Raw genomic sequence first — 23312 nt, forward strand, 5'->3', positions numbered from 1 at the left:
CTCTCCTACACTTACAGTAATCCCCTCTACAGTTTCCATAGGGGACACTAGCATGATTATGTTTGAGCATCTGCTGGGATTTTAGCTTTAAGAATGGTTACATAAATCTTTGTATGCAAGCGTGTGCGTGGGTGATAATGATGCACAAGCATTTGTCTGGGTATACCCAAGATACCTCTCTGTGTTTCTTCTTCTGTGTGTGTGTGTGTGAGAGAGAGAGAGTGTATTACAGGAAAACAGTGACTAATGTCTGCCCTCTTTTCTTCCGTAAGCTGATCTGTCCCTTAGGCGAACCGAGAGAGGGCACCGGCTTTTTCTCTGCAGGGAGATGCTTTTCGAAAACACTGCAAAGATGGCGATATGAACCCCATGGTTACAGCACAGATGGACTCAGCCAGCGGTCATGAACCCTAATGGCGCCTGTGTACGTCCACTCTCATGTGCACTCAGAGCGCCTATCTCTGCATGCTGTAAGGTTAACTTTGGCGTCCATTACCTCACCCACAACATCCAGGGGAGATGACCCGTGCAGTGCTCAGACAACACAGGCTGAAACTGGTAGTGCAGCATTACTCAGTGTGTGTAAACATGGGAATAGTAACAAGAGGACAACACAGAAGCAGCCTTTAAACCCCTGATGCTGACAGAGCCATTGAGATGATGTAATAGGCACGTATATGTCCACACATTGATAAGGGGTATTGATTGTGATAACACCATAAGATCAAACACATTTTAATGCAAAACGAATTGATGATATTCTGCATCTTTTTGTCCGAATGCATGAATGCCCTTTCCTTGAGCACGAGTAGTGCTTTTTCAGCTTTGGACAGGGTCTCTGAAGGTGACACTTAATTTACCACTCTCATAATGGGCACAGTGTCTGCTGCATACATAATTAATCGATCACTGTTTTCCACATTGATAACAGCACGACCCCCGATCCTCACCTCGTCTTTCAATGCTGATTGCATTCACTTTGCCGCTTACAATTACTGCAGAACATGTAGCTTAGAGACTCAGAAACCACAGTAAAGAAGAGCTTGTGCTTCAGGATGAGAACCATAACAACAATCCACACCTGATAACAGAGGCCAGGTGAGAGTTTACACAAGACTTACAACCCGTTAGCACTGTGATACTGTCCCCTGAGATGTATCTGAAGAGCTGCACGGTGAAAGAGGAAAGACAAAAGTCGATAAAGTGTAATAAAACTGCGCAAACACACACCGATACAGCCACACTTTCTAACAACAGGCATCCATCTCTAACTCTACAAGAGACGGTTGGAATAATAAGAATGTGATAAGCAGATAAGGGTGAGGTTTTGTTGAACCACCGCAGCAAAGGGAAGATCTGTTCACACTATTTTTAACTCAGAATCTTAATGAAACATCCCCCCCAGCGCCCGAGAGCTCCCTTTTCTCCCCTCAATGAATTCATTGAGTTGAAACAGATTTAGGCAGCAGAATGAAAAATGGTGCATAGAAATGACTGTCTGGGCTCAGAGATTAATATTACAGAGAGAGAGAGAAAGAGCTGATGATGTATTACTGTTCCTCTTCAGTCTGTGCAGCATGTTAATGATGAAAGTTAGAGTTGTTGCCATAGGATGCAATTACTGATTAGACCAATCAGTACACTACTGTTATGTAATTACTTTATGTTAGCTGAATACGGTAATCGCCTAATAATCTTCTGCAGCTATGAATCACCCTTTTCCTGTCTGAGTACATCCGAGTTCATTTGACAGATTTTATATTTTGCTGAATGAGATAGGATGACTCGTTTTTGTTGATTGGCTTTTAAGTTCAGGATTGATTATTATTAGAATAAAAAAATGTTTTCATGAATGGACTGAATATTAATCTTACATTACATTTTTTACTTAAATGTATTGGGTGATATTTCACATGTTTTTTTTGTTGCTGATTTGTATTGGTTGATTTCTGTTTTTTGCTGCTGAATTTGATTGAATAACTATTTACGGTTAAATTCTTTTAGGGAAAAATATTACCTGGAGGATTTCTATTTGCTGATATGGATTGGATGACATTTTTTTCTTTTTCTTAATTACTTCAGAAGATAAATTTGGGGTTGTGTGTTTCTTCGATCTTCTTCTTCGGTTTTTAATTGATTGTTTTGCTGTATTGGATTGGATGATTATGTTTTGTCACCAAACTTTGTGTTCAGTTCAGATTGGACCATCATGAATACAAACAAAAGTACAATCCTCCAAACAACATGCACATAAAACGAATAAATCTGCAAACTTAAACTGATGTTCAACCTCAGGAACAAATCACCAGCACACAAAGGTCATTAGCCTTATAGGGAGATTACTTTTACGCATCACTTCACCGATGTGTGCTCACTGCACATGTGAAATGTGAACATTACAAACAAGCTACAGCCCATCACACCGTCCTGTGGCGTTAGAGCTAATGCGGGACAATTGATTTTCGCAATAGGTCGGGGAGGTGATGTGGGTTTAGTCGCTCAAACGCAGCAGATAGATGGTAAACAAATATTTGACAGCAGCAGCAGCGCTGGGCTTCCTCCTCTGTGGTGTGTTTGCAGTGTGAGAGGCGGTGAACTACAGGAGTTGTCTCGGCTCTTTTAGTGCCCAGCCCGCGTCCTCGGAGAGGAAGAGCTGCTGTAATTGGTTTCTCAATGAAGGATCATCAGCGGCTCCCCGGAGGTTTGCTGGACTGTAGCGTAGCGCTGCTCTATCAGCCGCCCGCTTCCCGGCGTTAAACACCGCTTTCCTCTTTCCTTTCTTCTGAAATAAACAAGTGGGCAGTGAAGGGGATACTCGGAGCATCATCATCCTGCGCGCATTTAGAGAGTGGGGTGGATTTGTGCCCCGTCTTCGCAACCTGTGCGAGTGCTTTGGAGTTATTTACAATCGTGTTTGCGGAGAATCGCTGCAAAGTTTTTGACGCGTTTTTAAGATTTTCAACATGAGTGACCTGGAGGACGACTTTGCCAAGATCCTGCTGTTAAAGGAGGAGAGGATACGGGACCTGGAGAGGCGACTGGCGGACCGAGAAGACGAGATCCAAGAACTGAAGAGGAAATTACACAAATGTCAGTCTGTTCTGCCCAGTGCTCAACTTATTGGACCGAGGACCCGCAGGGCGCAGGGCATCTCCGCGGAGCCGCAGACGCACCAGGACCTGTCACGGCAGGCGTTTCGGAAATATGCCAAGTCCGACTGGTAAGAATGTTTGAGCGCTACTTTATGTGTCCAGTACTCTAAAAACATCTTTCTGACTGTTTTGCTTTCCACCAACGGAAGAAAATGGCCTGTCATGAATGGGTCGAAACGATAACTCTGTGAACTCCAAATGTGCTTGAATATGGGCGTACACGTGTTTAAAGTAACTCCACACACTCATGTTCTTGCAACACTTCCGCGTCCTGCCTCCAAAAAGCTTCACTTTCTGCCTGTTTTCTCTCTTTTTCGCTTTGCTTTTTTTTCCCTTCTTCTAAATGGGAGATGGAGACGTTTTTTTTTGTCATGAATGGAGAAGCACTTTCATTCTTTGGGGGTGGGGGGCGATGACGCAGCTCCACGGCGAGCATCAGAAAGAGGCTCCTAATTGATCAGATCCATCACGGAGGTCCCACGGGACGCAGACAGGAGGAAGTGCGATGCATTATTGGCTTTTAGTAGCTGGACGCTGAGGACCCGAAGTGCATGTCTGAGGATATTTAATACTCCATTAGAAAACGCTTTGTTTGACCATATGCTTCCTTCATCACCTTTAGGTGCTCGTTTTAGCCTCACAATGTGCTCGTACCAAGTCTGAGGGTTTCACGTGGGCATCAATCAGTTTCTTACACTTTGCATTTATTTCAAGTGTTAGCTCCATTCTGCCTTAAAAAAGTTTCACCACCTCTGAATTATATCTTTAATCCTCTCCATGTTCTCTACCACATTATTAACTCAGAAGCTTTTGGGTTATTCAACAAACTAATCTACAATTTCTATTCTTCACTTTAAGTGATAAGCTGTTGACAGGACAGGTCCTCGTTTGCTCTCAGTGATGCTCAGTTTGTCCTCAAACAAGCACAAAAGTCCCCAAAAAACGTTCTCATGGTGAGAAACAAGAAGGACACTCGAGTATGAGGTGTCAAAGTCATGAATGGCTGCAGGTTCATGAAGAAATCGCCAGAAATGAGCAAGACTCCCGATAAAAATGGGCTTCATCTTTCATCGACCTTTCTGTATGACCGGGGTTCATTGTGAAAATGGTCCAATGACGCGTCAGCTGATGAGACACTCTGAAGTGCCTGAATGGGCCTGTAGTGGAGGAATCAATCACATGTGCACATTCACTGTGCACTGAGACAGAAGTGAACCTGTTTGTGTACAGTTGAGAAAGGCAGCGTTGAAATGACGTGATCGCCCTTTGTGCGCCGGTGTGTCTGGACAAAGCGCCTACACCTGGGTCGCCGTGGGGTCAGAAGCGGTATGACCCCCCCACCCCCATTAGAGTCAGGACGTGGCACCAGCCAGCAGACCGCTCTCGCTCATCAGATTACCGCAGCATGAAGCAACGGATCCTGTTTCTATTGATCTGCATAGGAAAAGGGCTGAGCTGGATGGGTAGAGAGGTGAAATCTAAAGCTCAGAGGGGCTTTGAAGGGCATGTGGGAGGGCCTTTTTTTTTTTTGATGAAGGGAGGATGTGGGGATGCAACATTGACTAGACTGGAGAGAGGCAGACATCTCCAGGCACCTCCGTTTTTCCTGATACGAAGGAAAGTTTGCTTCTGCTCGAGCTTTGTGCCCTGTGCCCTTCCCTTGACAGCGATAAAAGAAAAGATGACGGTGTTTAATTAGCTCGGAGGAGAGAGGCTGCACTGGCTTTAGGAAGCTACGATTTAGAAGAAAGCTCAGGGAATCGAATTGTTTTAGGAGGCAACATATAAAGCTGTTTATGTAATGTCTAAACTGAACATTCTTTTCCAGTGAAATAGAGCTAAATGTATCGAGTCTTTCATACACCATTTATGTGCATTCTTTTCTTTTTGCACCCAGTATTGCTGTACTTGTCAGTAACTGAAGTATTAAACATAAATCAGCCATTCACTGAAGAAATGAAAAAAACACAGCAACATTAAGTGATGTGCAGAGCAGAGGCATCCCACCTTGTTGTTGTTTGCCTGAGTAGCTGCATAAACCCACCACAAGAGGGCAGCTGTGCCCTTTTAGTGGACCAGCTGTCTCGTTTCAGGCTTGTTTACATGCTTCTCTGTCACGAAAAGATGCTTTTTATTCCCTCACCACACCAACAACACCTGTCCTCCCAGCTGCAGCCACCATATCCCCCTTCCCTGTTGTCCTCTCTCTCTCTCTCTCAGCCTGTGACTCTTCATCCGCTCTGCACAGTAATAACTGTTCTAACTCCTCATATCAGATTGTCCTTGGCAGTTTATCCTCCGATGAGTTTGTCCAGAGCGCATGAGGCCAAATGGTGCTCTCTGAGCCTCAGATGACTCAATGGGATACTGTGGACAGACACCAGCAGTGAAGAGTGTGCACACAACACAACACAACACAACAGAACGCAACACATGATTAGATGAGGAATGTGAAGCTGCTGTGGAGAGTCGTGAGCCTCAGAGGCGTCATGGCTCCTACTGCTGCTTCTGTTTGACAGTCTGCAAGATTATCTCTCGTGTTTGCCTTTAGCATCTTTACTTACTGCACTTGTTTGGCAGGGCTTTTGGAAAAGTTGATTTCTTATTTTCATCCATTCTTTCCTTATAAAGCACTATTGTGGCTCTATTATATCATACCACTCAATACTTAAATAATGCTTGGACTTCTGCTCAAGTGGACATTCATCAAAAGTTGCTTAGCAGAGATTTAAAAAAAAAAAAAAGAAAGAAATTGTCCTCCTTTCCTTTTTTTTAATTCAACCATAGCATCATTTGACTTTAAGCATTCATTTGGAGACACACTATGTTGAGATATCTTGAAATGCTGTGCTTTAACCACATGTGAGCAACCCTACCGGTTCCAGCAGCATAGCCTCATCTCAGCAAATGGAAAAACGCATTGCTTATTTTTTTTTTACAATGAGGTTCGTTAAGTTTCCATCACCTCCAGCCTCCATTTAAGGCTCCAGCGCTCATCTATTTGTAACTCAGCAGCCTGAGGGCGAGTGTATAGGTGAGGTACGATGACATGGTTGCTTCCAGACTGAGTCCATTATTCATGACGAGAGGAGAGGAGCGCGGCGCTCTCTCTGGAGTGGCAGACTGCACTGTGCCACAGATTCCTGTAGGCGCCCTCCTCGCCATGCGCTCTCTTCGGGTCGCAGCCTGACGCACTCGGGGAGGACGGTCCTCCGCTGTCACACCACCAAGGGAGGGAGAGAGAGTAAGAGAGAGAGGGAGAGAGAGAGAGAGGGAGAGAGAGAGAGAGGGGGCAAACTTTGCTTAATTGTGGCTGACACGCTTCCACCTTGGCGATCGCGGTAACCAGCGAACATACCTCCGCTTCCCAACAGCCGCAGGTGACGGGCAGCAGCGAGGAATCCCCCCCCCCCACCTCAGGAGAGACAGGGGCTGCATCCTCTGAAGCCGTTCATGCCGGGTAAAGTTTACGAGCAGCGTGGTAGAGGAGCGAGGATAAAGACTCGGCTGCATACCTTTCGATAAACTTTACAGGGGAGTCGCTTGTCGCCTGCCAACTGAAATGGGCACCTTGCGCGACCTCCAGTACGCGCTACAGGAGAAGATCGAGGAGCTGCGCCAGAGGGACGCACTCATCGACGAGCTGGAACTAGAGCTCGACCAGAAGGACGAGCTTATACAGAAACTACAGACTGAGCTGGACAAATACCGCTCCGTTATCAAGCCGGCGACCCGGCAGGTCCACAAGCAGAACGATCTGCACGAGCAGCAGCGCACCAAGAGGCAGGCGATTTCCGGCGAACCTACCGCCTTCGACATCCAGGAACTTAGCCATGTCACCCTACCGTTCTACCCCAAAAGCCCACAGTAGGTGTCCAAATGATGCACGCACAGTATCAACTTTAAATAATTAGAATGTTTTGATGTTGCCTTATGAGTGAGTTCATTCATTGTGTTGACACCTCTCTGTCTTGTGCGTAATTTTCTGTTGGCGCAGCAGGTACGACACCTGTAGCACATATGGATGAACACGCGGCACACACGTACACAAACACACACACAAACACACGCACACATTTCGGATATGACGACAACGTGATATAATGCCAGTCAACTATACAGTGAGAGAAAACAATGTCAGGAAGCTGTCACTGATCACAGTTATCGATAAGATTATCTGCAGCCCAGTGATTAAAGGGTCGATCATGTCAGCCTATATCAACTGGTTATATCAACTGGTTAAGATGAGAGAGAACTGAATGTCAACCACTGATTGGAAATTATAGGTTAGTGAAGTGTTGGTGGCAGCTCTGAGTAATGAACCACTGTCTACTTTTTACAAGCGGAGATTCTGAAAGAGGTATGATTACCTTTAGATTTGTCTGGAGATGCTCTCTCTCGCTCTCTCTTCTCGCTCTCTCTAGTAAACCTTTGCTTAACTTGTGTGTGTGCAACAAGAGGTCTGCCTCTCCAACCAAACACTGGCACAAAAATAGCGCTCTGTTGGGAAATAATCCATCCGGCTGTTGGGTTCAAACTTTAAGGTTGTGATTTGATGGATCAATACGCTGCTTATTACCCCCCTGGTGTACAGGAAGACTGTTTGCTCTTCATTCCTGGAGCACAGTGGATGTATTGAATATAAATCAATACATTTTCCACTGCCACAGCTGCGAAATGCACAGTGGGACAGTCAAGCCGTTCAACATAAAGGAGGGTGTAGTGTGTTTAATTTCAAATACTGTAATTACTTCTGTTTTTGTTTGTATTGTGTTGGGAAACGTCTCTGTTCTCGTAGTGGTTGTTTTTGGACTTTGAAGATACGTCAGATGAATTTCATTATTCTGTCGACAGGTAACCAACCAAAGCTCCAAGGATTTCATCAAAGACCATTCAAAAAAACGAAGGGGATTTTTCACCTGAGCAGAAAAGGGCTGTTAGTCTTTGTTATTCCTGTCGGATCAGTGTGTTGGAGGGGGGAACACTGCTTTTGTGCTGTCTTCTTCATCTCGTTGTTGTTAAATAATTAGGAAACCTTGGATGTTGGTTTGGACTAGCAGGTGAGTAAAACACAAGGGAGAATAAATTTTATCATGCTAACCATCACCCACCTATCCCCATTTAGAGATTTCCCTAAGAGGCTTTAAGCTAGACCTTGACGGGAAAAAACAAAAACAAATCAACTTTGATTGGTATTTTTTTTTTTTTTTTAATTTTTCAGACTCTCCATGAAGAGTGTGACGTCTCATCCGTTGAAGCGTTCTATGCAAACATTGTCAAGAATGGTCATAAAAATGGTGCTTTAAGCTTTGGAACGGAAAGTTCTTTAAACTTGGCATGACTGATGATAATGCTCACAGGGAAATTGAAGGAAAAAAAACTTCACAAGCCCTCTAAAATGGTACTTGTTTCTACAAGAAGAGGGTTTACACTTCCGTCAGAACCGCTCGATTACAGCTTTTCACACTCTCTATCAAGCAGAGGATGACATTCTCGTTCAATATCTCTCTTTTTAATAAGCTCATGCATAAAAATACGATTGAAAGGCAGACAGACGAATGCAAATGACCTCGGCCTGTCTAGGTGCTGTTTTCTTATTTGAAAATGTTTTATCATAATTCAGTTTGTTTGGACATCTGTGATTGAGCAACTTGCAGATGTTCATGTTTTTTCCACAAGATATAGAGCAATTAATGTGAATCTACTTTTGTTTTTCTGTCGTAAACTTTAGTGATTCCTCGGTTTATTTAACGGGGGTTTCTATTTCTCTTTTATTTATTCATAAAACACTCTCATGGGGTAACAACAGCTCTGTCACTTTATCCCTTTGTTTTGGTTATTGAAGTGTTGTGCAATGCCTGTCGGATTAGTCTTGAATGTTTATATTTTTCTTTCATTTTCACCCACTTTATCTTCTTTACGAGGCCCATCAAGCGTTCCTTACACATACGCTCTCCCTCCGTCTGCCTCCTGTTTCCGTTAGCCTCTCCCACTTTTCTGCCACCCCTTGTCTTTTTTTTTCCTCCTAAAAGAGCATATTTTCTCCTTTTAAGGAAAGCTGAACTTGCTCAGCCCCAAAGTTCACTGCTGGATGAAGGCAAATATATCATCCTTACAAAGGAAAGGAAGGCAGATGTTTTTTAAAGAGTCTGGTTGGAAGACTTGGCCCTCACAGGCTCTAGTCGGGAGGTCCAGATGAGGGTTTTAAAGTCTCCTGGGTGCAAGTTTAACAGAAACGGGGTCATTGAGGCTCAGTCTTGAGGAGTGGAGGTCAGCTTTTGGGGAATAATTGATTTACAATTTGTTCCTGTTAAGTTTATGACCTGTTTGCGCGGCATGAACTTATTTATATAAAGACATCACAAACTCGGAGAGGAACAACACAAAAAGCACCTCAGAGCTTTATAACGGCTAACTAAGGATGTCAGCACAAAATCTAAAGCAGGTACTGCAATGCAAAGAAAGGAGAGATAATTAGTATAGATTGTGGGGTAATTTAGAATAGAAACAACACCTCGGTCTACTCTGCTTAGTTCCCAGGAGTTACTTACATGTGATGGGCAGAATAACAAATTCCTCTTGAGGAACCGTTGGCTCATCCTGGTTACTCTGCTGGTAAACAAACTGGAGGGTACCATCAGGTATGAATCAAATAAAACCACTGTGGAGGTTTAATGTTTATCTTTCTGACATCGTTAAATGTCGTCCTCCAAGCGGGCGGACCAGTTTTTGAATCTGACCTGTGGCTCCTTTCCCACATGTCTTTCCCGCCTCTCTCTCTCCATGATTTCTGACTCTATCCACTGTCCTACCTTTACAGTAAATGCACAAAAAGCCCCAAAATAAATCACAATAAAAGATTAAATGATATATTTAGTTCCCCAAAATTTAAAAATACAGATCCACAAACAAAAGTCTCTGATTATTTTGCTTCTATCAGAACAAACTGTCTTGATACACAACCCTCCAAGGGAGAAAAATAAATATAGTTTTGTCCTGACCTGAAAATGGTCAATCAACCAAGACATATTATTTCAGAATCATCTCTGACAAACCAAAGTGAGACAACACTGGCTGTCCTGGTTTGTGCTTCTTTTATGTTTATTTTAGAGTTAAGTGAATCTGTTTCTCCACCACAGACTGTGACAGCTAACTAAAGGCACTCCTAAGTTATTTAGCTCCTCACTTTCATCCACAAGTATCACGGCTGTCAAGGAAGAAAGGCTAAGCTGTTTTGGGATTCAAAGGCTTTGAAACCTTAATTGAAAATTCATCAGGCTGCTGAATGCTAAAACACAGATTATAACCACACTGCTGATATTTTAGCACGCCATTTCAAACTCAAACAAAAAACTCATTGAGTCAATGGTGTTAAAATGATGCACTTGACTGATCTGAGGATCGTGGCCGAGGTTGGAACTTGTATTTTTGTGTCCGTTTTTACATTTAAAAAAAAAAAAATGTGTGTCCGTGTGTCGAGATTGGCATCGCTCACTGGTTTTGGCAATTTTCATCTGAAGGAGCCACACTCGGCAGATTTGAGAACGCGTCTCTAGATTTAATGTCTACCCGTTTGTGTGACCTTAAAAGTTGGGTGCTTTTCCAGACATAAGCAAACTGCTCAGTAGATCAATCTAAAAATCAAATCTCTGGGCACTGCTGATATTCCATCATGGCACACATTGACGTTTTTTTTTGGGCGCTTGAAGCTCTGTTTGCGTCGCTGTGCGGTTTGTGTGGGACGCTGCTGCAGGCTGGCAGCAGGGCACAGACAGCCTGTGTGTGTGTTGGGAGCACTGCTTCATAAAAGCCCTGCAGGTTATTTGTTCTTTTCAGCTATGAGCTCCTCAGGTGAACAGCTTTTGAAAAGGGCACGGAGCATGAAAAGGCAAGAGGCAGTTCACCACCAGTGCCTGCCATCGGGGATGGAGAGCACTTTCTGTCTGTTTTATAAAATAGGGTATCTAAGCTCCACTTCTCAGCAGAAGGGGACTCCTTGTTGGATTAACCTTGATACATATTATTAACCTCATTCATCCAGCTGACACTCTGCTGAAAGCAGGACTCTCACTCTGGTGATGACATTCTTCAATAAATGCGTAATTTAGACTCACTGATCAGAATCTGGTCAGATGTTTTCTGACTCTTTTTGTGTCTATGAGGAGCAGATGGTTGCTTCCTTTGATGGTTTCAACCTCAGCTGTCTGTCTTGCTGTCAGCACGTATCCACCTTTTAAGAACAAATGTCTCTCCTCAATATATGTGTACGTACTTATTGATTCAAATGCTAATTTATATAGAATGTCCCTTTTCATAATTCCATTTGCCCCGCTTATGCTTTTAGTCCACTTGACAGAGCGCTCCATCCATGTGCGCCGCGCTCTATCTTTACGGCTGCACATTAGCTTTAAAGTAAATTATGTTCTCACCCTTTAAAGAATGGTCACTGCAAAAATACTTACCTGTTGCACGCCCTAATGACTATAAAGGCTGAAGGCCGATTTAGCTTTCAGAGTAGCCTCCCAGAATGGAAATAATCTCCTTCCATTCGGCACGGGGTTTGCTGTTTATTGACTGGTTGAAGCATTCGTAGAGGCTAAAAAGGTTTCACCTTGACACTTTAAAATTACGATATGGTTTTAGAAAAGCTACAGTGGAGTTTGAGTGAGACTAACTAACTGTCGAGCAGGTCAACATGCCTCTCTGTTTCATTGAGAATATTTGGATTTCAGCTTTTCTAGAGTTATTTATGATCTGTTTTAAATTTGCTCATCGTGCCCTACAATGGAGAAATGTCTACGCCGTAGGATGATGGAGGTTGTTCAGCTGTGGTCTGATCTTTGTATTTACCCTTATCTCCAGGTCCAAGGATCTGATCAAGGAGGCCATCTTGGACAATGACTTCATGAAGAACCTGGAGCTGTCGCAGATCCAGGAGATCGTGGACTGCATGTACCCTGTGGAGTATGGAAAGGACAGCTGTATCATTAAAGAGGGCGATGTTGGCTCTCTGGTCTACGTCATGGAAGGTAAAAATCACAAACACACAGAGAACAAAAATGTGTATTCTGTAGCAGCATGTGTCCAATCAGTGACGAAAAAACAGAGAGAGAAAATAATAACGTCAAAGAGAAATGTGTTGTTAATATTTTAAAGAGGTTGAAGTAGATCTAGCTCCTAGAGCAGCGTCATGACAATGACGGGAGAAGAATGAAACAGCATTATTGATGGGGTTTCTGCAAGATGATGAACAGAGGTTGAAAACTTTCTGCTGCCGTATGATTCATTCTTGTCCCATTGATTTGATTTTGTAAGATGCTGTGTGCCCACTGGGTCCTTTCTGCCTCATTGTTTTTTTTTGCGGTTTTGTTTCAGCATGTGGTTTTTCTTTTTCCCTTTTTTAAAAATGAGCATTGAGGATTCTGAGTGTGAGAGCTCTGATGATAGGACCGACAACAACAACAACAGAAGCAGCAGCAAAATGTCCACTCTGTCACTGATGCGATTTGTGGAAGGGCATTTATGCAACATGATTTGTGGTACAAGGTACAGCTATCAAATGTTTAAAGAGCCATTGTCCCCAACAACAGATTTGACCTCGGTGATAATGGCCTCGGCCATTGAGAACAAAATGTAACCCATCGTTATATAGAGGTGAACCAGGACATTACCGGACATAATACAGATTAAAATATTGAAATGCAGAACATATCAATTACTATTAGTGGCCGCTTTCTCTCCTTTGAGACCTCTATAACTGGCATTTAACTCGGACATACAACTGCATGGGCAGTGTGGCCGTAATCAGGATTAAAAATGTTTCAAGATGGAATTATTTCCCTTTAAACTTTAACAAAATGTCAGAGCAGTGGCAGAGAGGACGAGAATAAAGAAAGCGAGTAGCTTTGAATCTAGTTGTTTGGTATATATAGACAGTGGCATTTAAAGGTTAATATTTGACTGGGAAGATTGCTCATATTGATTGTTGATTGTGCTGTTATTGTTTCGACACTTTCTGAAAGCCCCTTTTGCCCGAAGAAAGCAAAGAAAAGAGCTTCAGTTTTATTCAACAAATCTGAAATCCTGTAAAAACAAACATACTCTGCACTTTGCTTGACGGGTAAGATGTATCAGTTGTAAGAGGACTCCAGAGACGGGCAGCGTCTCTGAGCGTCAGCAGGAATGTTATGACTCTTTTCTGGTTTCATGTGGTCTCTAGTGAGTCACTTGGTCTGAATTCAAAAAATCCATTAAAGGGGAGTCCATGAACTGTGACTTTACAAGTTATTGTATCAATGAGATGACTCAGGCACATCAACCACAGCAGCAGCAGTGGGCTTTTTTTTTACTTTGTTTTGTTAACTATAATCAAATTGAACCCTGCTGTCAGAGAAAGTGTAATGACTTAAAAAGAAGTATAACAGACAAAAATATAAATGTTTGTCTAAGTCAATAAAAGTGTTGTTATTCTGAACTTAAAGGGCCTTTGGAGCAAATACCAGTTTGTCCACTATCACTGGTACAGACTGGTAACAGCCAAATGTTAAAAAGATCTCAAAAACCTTTTCCATTGATTCCCACTGATTGTAAGGACCAACTACTTTCTAAGTAATGACAGTCCCATCAGTCTGAGCTTAACTTTACATTTAGCTAAAAAGCAAATTGTATATTGCTAACAGGCTTAGAAAGCAGACATCACCAATGCACTCCTGTTCATTTGTAGAACATTTGAGGACGGCCTGCTCCTGAAATCTTTCTGAGTTTCTGATTCACATATTCACACGTCCCTTAGTGTGAAGTTTCCTGAGGGGGGAACTCAATAGGCAAGACAAGACGTTAAAAAAAAAAAAAAAGATGCTGCAGAGATCCAAGATGGCTATACAAAGCTTCAGAGTCCAGCATTCTGATTCTTTGACACCTTACTTGTAACAAGTAAAATCGAAAGTAATCGGACATATTCAGAGTGTCGACTGAAGAGCGTGGAGAAACATTCTGTTGAGCTGGAAAAAAAAACATGAATCCCCTTTCACTCATGATTAATTTGACTGAATATTTCCTGCTCTCTCACATCAGCTCACCCATGCAGAAATGTTTCCAGGAGGCTGGCTGGAAAAAGTGCGGGTAGAGACAGGATGACAAATTCAGCCGTTTGGTGTTAACACATACAGCTCACCCTGAAAATTTGGGATATATTAATATTTAAGAGTGTTTTTTCATGTGAGAAAAAAAAAACAGTTGTGAGGATGTTTGCATCTTGATGTTAGCAGTTCAAAGAACCTCCAACTGGGGCTGTTATCTCTAATCCTCTGTCTTACCTGCTATATTGAGCACTCACACTTCAGTCAAATGCTCCTACCTGTCGCATGATGATTCTTTTCAGGAATTTTCTCTGCAGACCTGAGTACATTTTGCTTGCATTGAAAGACACAATGTTCCTTTGCAGAATGATGGTTGTTTCATTATTATTTTTTATTTCAGCAAGGGATCTTTTTGTACCACCACCTGTCCCTGATGTAAGAATAATCTTATCTGTAAACAGCATAAGCAAAGTCGGACATGTAAAAAGGCAACCATGTAACTGGAACAATTCAAATGATATGCAAAGCACAACTGTGGCCTGAACAACAGTGACCCGGCATGAACTTTGCGAGAGAAGTAGAGGCTTGGATAAAATAAAAGATATCTTTAATTCCCTGACAGCCAAAGAAAGAAATGAGTTAAACCACATCCTCATTTTTTTCCACCACAATATAAAAAGCGGAAACAAATAAGGAGATTATTTTATCCTTGGCAGGGAGCTCTGTATTCTGGAAACAGTGACCCTGCTGCAGGTGAATCTCTGTGGCTGTGAGAGGTCGACTGTAAAAGAGGTGACTCGTCATGCTAGGTGACAAATGAACAAGCGTCACACGGACATGATGAATGGGCTCCTCTTGAGCTCAACAAAAAGACAGAAACAAAAGATACACATCTGTAAAGAGAAGTAATTGTTGAGGGACTCGGTGATTTCCTGTCTGACAGTGATAGAAGAAAGAGCTGGAGTAATTGGAAAAACGGTGTTCAATTCAACTGTGGTCATATGCCATTAATATCAACCTTTTTGAATCCTGAGGGTAGGTACAACATAAAATCATCTCCATTTAATATATTTGGCTTGTACTTAACTGTTTTTTGACTCACCTTTCTGTCGACTTCCCACTTTTGTTTCTCTATCTCCGAGGCGTCCCTTGCCTGCAGTTTTCACCCAATCTGTCCCCCCACCCCGCCTGGACTTGTTTTGCATATAAAAACAAATGTTGAAAGCGTTAGCCTTAGGGGAGATGATGTGCCAACTGTGAATAAAGGCCATCAGTCTGTGACTTTTTAATCCAAACTGACAGGATGTCTTGACTCCGGCAAGCTATGTCAAACACACATTGTATGTCATTTTCCTCGCAAATGAAGTGCTCAGTGCTCGGGCACCGGTGTCATTTCTTATTGAGACATGGCAGGCTAATCATTATTGTTTTGCCATGGGGCTGAAGCCGTTTGTTATGCACCATGTATTTGTATGAGGCGCACGTAAACTACACCAATGCAAAAAATGTGTTCCATAATTCTTCTCACCTAACACAAAGCATTTTTCTTTTTAAATATAAGAGTATATTGATCACTTATGTTCCCCATAGTAAAATAGCTCAAGGAAATGTATTCCCTTCAGTGGTTAAATAACCTCAGTACTGAGCCTTTGTTGAAGATGCACCTGGTAATTACGGATCAGACAAAACAGCAGAAACAGAAAGGATCCTGGCTCTCTGTTATGATGAGGCTGCCTGCTTGGCTGTAGCCGCCGTAATTAATGTTTGTATTATCTTGGTCACATCCACTGGGCCGTTACCGATGCTGGCCCCTCTTTTAAAATACTGATTGCAACTGAGGCAAAAGCCCACGTGTCCATGGCCATGAGAAGATTGGCAGCGATGTTCACGAAGACCCGCACAGGTGGCTAATGATAATAATAACTAATATAATCACTTCCAATTACCGTCAAGTCATTCCTCGACAGTAAAGCCCTCAGGATTTCCTTCACGGTCGTCATTCAACTTAATCTACTGAAAGTGTTTAAGGTTAATAACGATGGGTCGCTTTTTGTAGTTTGCAGAAGGAGACGGGGGGGGGGAGTGACTAGTTACAAGGTGTAAGAGACTGTTGAGTAATCCTTAGCTTGACAAAACAGAGTTCATGATTTGCTAGATGAATGCTAGGCCTTGGATAAAACCTACATCTACAGTATAGAAAGCATATTATCAGTAACCTTCATAAAGAGCATATGATCAGTTTCATATTATTACATAAGAATTATGATTATTGCATCTTTTTTCTGAGAAATATTAGGAATGACTCATTGTTAATTGTGTTATCAAACAGAAGTTCATTAGAGCTTCAGCTTTAGGTATAAGAGAATAAACATGTTTAGAAGGGTACGCAATTAATAATTTCATTATAAATTAACTTTCCATTTTGTTTATCCAGTTAATCGTTTAACAATTCGGTCCACACAAATTATGGAAACATTTATTAGCATCCTGTGGACCCATTTAAATCCAAACTTCCTGTTCCTTCCGTTATCTAAAAACCAAATACAAAGAATGTACATGAAGTCAATGCTAAGAAAGCTAAACTAAAGAAAACACATTTTGGTGGCTGGATCAACATGGAAATAAAACTTCTGAAATGAATAATAGGTAACCAAAATTGTTACAGATTATTTCCATTGACTGACCAATAAGATTGTATTAATTTGCTTTCATTTGTTTACCTGTAAAGTAAGAGCGAAGAGGCAGACAATGGGGGATGTGAGAGGCGTCGAGAATGCAACAAAAGTTGCCAGGGCAGAGTTGATTTCAGCGATGTTGCAGTCAGATTCATGTGAAGTCATTTGTTTGCTGCTAAACAAACTTGTGCATTATTTGAACAGAACTGAGGTGGGTTACTGGTTTTGTTGCGTTCATGTAAAGGTTCAAAGCTGGGCGGTATTTCTGTGTCTCTCAGAACAAAAGTCTGGTGTATAAAGCGAAACTGGAGACATTTATTTAGTTTGACAACTTATTCATGACAGCAGGATGTTTTAGTGCTATCCCAAACTAGACATCCTGTTGCAAAATGTGCATTTATATTTTGATATTCACCCAAAATTCCTGCTTTGCCTTCTTCCTTTCAGTCAGTGAATTCAATGGGGAAAAAAGTCTGGCCAGGAGGATTCATGCATTTGTGATATTGATTCAGACTTATCTATTATTCTCCTTTTTTTTATCTTAGGGGAGATCCACCTGTCTGCACTCGGTGTGTTTTTTATTTATTACTTCTTTTTTTTTTTTTTTTAAGTATACTAGGAGGGCAGACAGAAATGTGAGGAAAGTAAGGAGAAGGAGAGGTGATGTTACAGTTTGAGTCAGCTCCAAACCCCGAGTGTTCCTGGTACACTGACAGCTTCTCTGACAGGCTTCCCTGTTCTAGGCAACCACTGATGCAATGTAGGCCTTTTTATTCAAGGGGAGCTATTCGGAGGGATTTGAGAAATGCCCGGGGTTTGACATTTTCTCAACACAAATTGGATAGGTTCCCAATTATTTTTTGTTTGACCTGCATTAAGGTACAGCAAATGTACTATTCGGCCAGATGTTTCCAAGAAGACGTGAAGTTTGAAGTGAGGCTTAAATGCCATCCTTCAAAGTCTGAATGACAGACCCAACAGTGTTCTGTTTTGAGGCTCATGCTGAACCTCCAGTCGTTTTCTTATTGCTGCAGCCTTTACTGAGATATACCTCTGAATAACAATGAATAGAAATATTTACCCACTGTGGCTCCATGCTAGTGTCTTTCTACATGGATGGCTTTGGGTGGTTTTTGAATCCTTATGATATGACACTTAAAGACTTTGGCTTAAATATGATTGTGTGTGTGTGTAAGCATCAATCACTCATCTGTTTGCACGTGTCTCTAATCAAATATAAACAGCCCTGGGAAACGAGAGGCTAAGGTGTCTGTTCACATTTCATTTCATGGCATCTTTTATCCTGTTATAATCCCTTCCAGCTTCTACTTGCACCTTATCACCACTCTGTCACCTTGTTCTCTCCCAAACAGGCTGACTTATTAAATCCTGACATGAAAACACATCTCCAGAGCCCCTAAACATTCTCTGTTTTATTTGTATTTTTATTTTTTTATTTTTTTTACTAATTAGTGAATCATCAGCCTCGGGGAAAATATATTAAGTTCTTGCTTCAGACAAACCAAACACATATAATACCAGTTGACCATGAATGGAGCAGACACATTTTTTTAAAGAATCTTTTGGAGATCAAATGAATAGATGTCTCTGTCTGAAATTTTGACAGCGGTCACAGTTTTAAAAATTCATCCTCTCCCTGTGCTATCGGCTGAGGTCTTCAGAGAGAAGCCCCCCGTGCTCACTGACCAGTGAGGCATCATAAAGGGAGATGGGCTCCTCTCTCATATTGAGCGAAGTTCTGGTTTGTAATCAACAGGGGCACCTGAGTGTGACTCAGTGTCAGGGGTGCGAAAGGACACGATATGTAAAGCAAATTAGAAATTGGTGTTCCTCCCACTTCTACTGCTGCTTCTCCAACCTCTTATTAAAGCCACTACTTCTACCGCAGCCACCGCTGTTAATGAACTATCCGCTGATCTTAGTCATTATTATTATGATATATTGGCATATTAATGAGCTGATATAAAAACAGAGAATGCACCGGGTTACTGAAACGTGAGTGCACAAATCCACTGCACTGCTTTGTTGCCTGGCAACATAACTAATGCAGCAAAGTAAAATGTTGAGGCTCATAGATTTTGGTTTGATTGCCCCCAGAGAATACAGCATGTAGCTTACACTCGATACAACTTCTGCTGCCCATTGTATCCTGACAGCCCTGCACGGCAGCCAATTGTAGTTTATAATGAACCTTAACCCACCGCAGAGGCTTAGACTCACCCAGGCTGTGAACCGGCTGCTTGGGGGAACTCAATTTCATCTACTCTGTTCTACAATCGAACGAAAATTTGACTCTGTGTGTGTGTGTGTGTGTGTGTGTGTGTGTGTGTGTGTGTGTACTTGCTTGCTTAACATGGCATGCAGTACCATTCCTGCTGCGTGATTGAGTCACATATAGCTAGTCCTCAAGGCTATCGGCTCTCATGATAACTTTAATGAGGCCCTCAGTGGAGGTTTATTAAGGTGTCATAAGGGGGAAAAGGTGAGGGTCTGTAATTGGAATGACATTTAAACAGTCACCTTACATATCCCACACATGCGCACACACACATCAAAAGACAACTGTCATGATCAGGTAGATGATACTTAAATGTGGTCATTCACCTGTGATGAGATAGAAGCGAGTGCAGAGAAGATAGATGGACAAGGTGCATGTGATGAACTGAAGAGATACATTTACTTACATTCTGGGAATTAGGGATGCAGTAGTACATACCTCGGTTTTTTGGTCACAGTTTTTGGTTCGGTTCGATTCTGACTGCCTGGGCCGTTAGAGTGGGTTTTTGGTATTCCATTGTTAGGAGTTTTAGACAAATTTTCCAGGAACAGTAAGGAGGTTAAGAAAAAAAGACTATAGTTTTATTCCAAAACAATTTCTTTATTTTACTTTTAAGCAAAATAACTTTCCATTCAAACACATTCCTGGTATAGTCTCAGTTAAAATAAGGCAGCGTTTGAGTAGATATTTCACACAGAATAAGTCGTAAAGCGTTCATATTTAATCGAGCACAGTAACTTTGTTTCAAACGCTGCTTTGTTGTTACTCCCTTCACTCTCACCTCATCCGTTATCATGCAGGTAACAGCTGGTAGCTGGGTGTGACAACAATCTGTAGCTTCAGGTTAGTAACGTTACAGCCTGCTGTTAGTTGAAACTAAACTTGGCCGGATTTATTTATTTAATTTAGTTATTTGTTTATTGGACAGGGACAGTGTACAGCCAATTAGCTGTACCAGAGTTATCTATAAGCTAATTTACATCTGTAGTCCCTGGGCAGGAGAGAGAGAGACAATGTCTCTGTGAAGAAACAAAACATGCACTAACAACATCTTCACAACAGTAAGACCGTACACAACCACTGAACAATGGCATTACACTAGTCCACAGTGAAATTCATACATTATATTAAATTCCGGAAGTGTTTTCATTTAATTAGGTAAAACAATGTTTGCAGACAGTAAATTGTTTGTTGACAGTTTTCTCTTCCTACTACTGTCCAGCCAATACTATGCATGGAAGATAGTTCGAAAATCCTGCAATTCACAAGCGCGCATTGAACCGTGGATACCGTACCGAATGGTTTATTTTTATTTTGAGAATCTTTGCATCCCTGTTGGAAATATAGATACGTATCTTTAACTGTATACCTACCATGTTCATGTGTATGTGATAGTCACTTTACTGAAATCATTGATGATGCATCAGGCCTGAAAAGAAGATTAATGTGAACGTTTCTGAATAAAATATTTACTTTCTGGCAACCTTTAATCCCTTATTAGGAACTTGTGGTTTTAGTCTAAATTGGCGCCCCCTGTGGTTAACATGGTGCGTCTTATATCTTTGCAGATCTCGTCTTGTGACAATTTGTTTCAGACAATAAACTCTCACCCTGCTCTATTTTAAAAGTCACAAGTATTGAAATCTCTCCCGTGGAAAATGTTAAATAAAGTTTGTTTTTACAGGGTGCTGTTCATTACCTTGCCTGACACCTACCTCCTGACAGCAGCTTCAGGCATTCAAATAGTGATGTAGAAATAGTCCATCTTAATGCTGATAGTCTTGTTTGTCTGTTCAGCTAATAAGGAGGCATCTATATTATTTTCAGTTTGTTTCATAACCAGCCACAGGAGCTTTAAAGTTCCTTACAAATCAAAAACGTATGTTGTTGTAACAGCGAATTAAGATATGTAAATTCTATATAGATTAGCTCTACATCAGGAGCACATCTGTGGTATAAACGGGGAACACAGTGGAATCCACCACATACAACACAACATCTTATTCAGGTGGCTTATTGATTTTCAAGGTGGATAAACATCTACCTTCATCTGCTAACATACAACACTCTAACGATGTCAAATACTTCCATCAAGAAGAATGTAACTTTGGCTAATGTGTCATTTATGTGCAAATAGTGTGTACACGTGTGTTGCAGCTTAATCATCTCACCTGCACTGAGCTGTGAACCGGCTGCCCTGAACACAGCGTGAAAATTCTCTCCCTCTCTGGCTGTTGTCCTTTCTCATTCGCCTTCTCTGTATCTACTTTGTTCCCTTTGTCACTTTCTCTTTTTTTTCCATTTTCTCTCTCTCTCTAACACACACACCAACACTGATATCAATTCAAAATGCTCTTAAACAAGACCAGAGAAATGCTGTCGTTCCTCCTCACATTTTACCGACTTTGACCCCAATCTGTCCCTTTTCTCCCCATCTTTTACTCATCACTTCTCCCTTTCCTCTTCTGTCTCATGCCTCTCTGTTGCCCTCCGTCCATCTGTCCATCATACCTCATTTTCATTCATTTTTCTCTCTTTATATTCTCTGCCCTTTCGTTCCTTTTCACTCACTTTCACTAGGTTTTTCGTTTCTCTGATAAGTGTCAGGTTGCTTTTGTTCCCCCCCCCTTGAAATCTAGAGTAAAAATTGATCCCCATTTTCACTCTCCACTGACACACTGATGAATACACCTCAGAGAAAGAATTAATGAGTAATTTGTGAATGATCCCTGAGCCTCTATCCCCTTTGTTGCTCACCTCGCCTTTCAGAGTCCCTCATCTGGAAAAACGATGAAAGCTGTGTGTGTAAGTGTGTGTTTATGTGTGTGTGAAATAAAAGGACAGGGGGACGAGTAAGGAAAGGTAGACGGACAAAAGCTCATATGTTGCTCATGGGCAACATATGAGCTGAATACTATGCTAGTGTTTGAAAATCTCTTCTTTTTCTCCACTTACAGTGTGTAAGTGTACACTGCTTGTAGCACATGTGTTCCTGGGAGTGTGTGTGTGTGTGTGTGTGTGTGTGTGTGTGTGTTGGGACTTGGTGGTCATAGACTTGGAGTAATGCTGAGAGTCTGCTCAGACTGGATAAGCTTTGTGTTTGCCGAGGTTCCAACTGGAGGATACAAGATAGGGCACAAGTAATCTGCTCTGCTACACTGACATACAAATCCCTTCATTCACCCCTTGACGAACATGTGTACAACACACACACACACACACACACACACACACACACACACACACACACACGGACTGAATGTATACCACTGAGAAACCTACAGAAAAATAAAGAAAATGCTGTAGGCACCTTGCTCTAAACAACACCGTTACCTGAGGTCACTATTAAATTGCAAAGCCTTGAAAGTTGCTTATGTTCCTGCATTTCATAGCTAACTCACAAACAAGAAGAAGCCTGAATAGGATGAGCTTGGAAAAGGAAAGTTCCTTCAATCAATGTCGCGGAAGTCAAGGTTTGAGATAAGGGTTCCCTTTAAATTGCTCTTCTCTCTATGCAGACTTTTTATTCAGTCTCCTGAGTTCAAATTCATCTCTTTGATCTTCTTTTTGAACTTTGATTGCCTCCGCAAAATACTCTGCACCCCAGCATGGGAATTCTCCTTTTTTTGGGGGGCCAAGTACAAATCACTCTGTAACAATATGACTTTGTGTGTGTAGTATGTGTGTGTAGTGCTAAAGGATGCCTATGTAGACACAAACATAAGAGGAGCATATCGCTTCTGCATCTTGAACTCAACTTTTTCAGTAAGAAACTTTTGTTTTAGGCTAGATATCAAATTGTATTTTAATGACTACACGAGCCAATGGCATTACAAAACATGGAAATCATCCATCCATTATTCTGCTTATGTGCGGCGGTGTCGCAGTGGCAGCAGGCTAAGCAAGTTGCCTCAGATGTCTATCTCCTTCTGGGGGATCCCAAGGCATTCCAGGCCAGAATGGATATGTAATCCCTCTAGTGTGTTTTGGGTGTTCACCGGGGTGTCCTCCTAGTTGGATGTGCCCAGATTATGTCCAAAGGCAGGCAAACAGGAGGCATCCTAATCAGATGCCAAAACCCCCTCAACTGGCTACTTTCAAGACGAAG

At 41.9% G+C, this 23312-nt stretch overlaps 1 protein-coding gene across 2 annotated transcripts in view; it reads left to right on the forward strand.

The window, feature by feature from the left end:
- The first annotated feature begins 2503 nt into the window (after positions 1-2503).
- LOC109981882 (cGMP-dependent protein kinase 1) overlaps positions 2504-23312 on the forward strand; it is an 85201-nt gene continuing 64392 nt past the window's right edge. The window contains exons 1-2 of one of the 2 annotated variants that reach the window (XM_029276825.2): positions 2504-3220; positions 12015-12181. In XM_029276825.2, the coding sequence (XP_029132658.1) occupies positions 2964-3220; positions 12015-12181 (424 nt within the window). In that variant the 5' untranslated portion in view covers positions 2504-2963. Of the gene's footprint in view, positions 3221-5970; positions 7020-12014; positions 12182-23312 lie in introns of those variants that run through there. The other variant, XM_020630864.3, reaches the window with a different exon arrangement.

This window comes from Labrus bergylta, chromosome 10 (genome assembly GCF_963930695.1).
Source record: "Labrus bergylta chromosome 10, fLabBer1.1, whole genome shotgun sequence".
Lineage (NCBI taxonomy): Eukaryota > Metazoa > Chordata > Actinopteri > Labriformes > Labridae > Labrus > Labrus bergylta.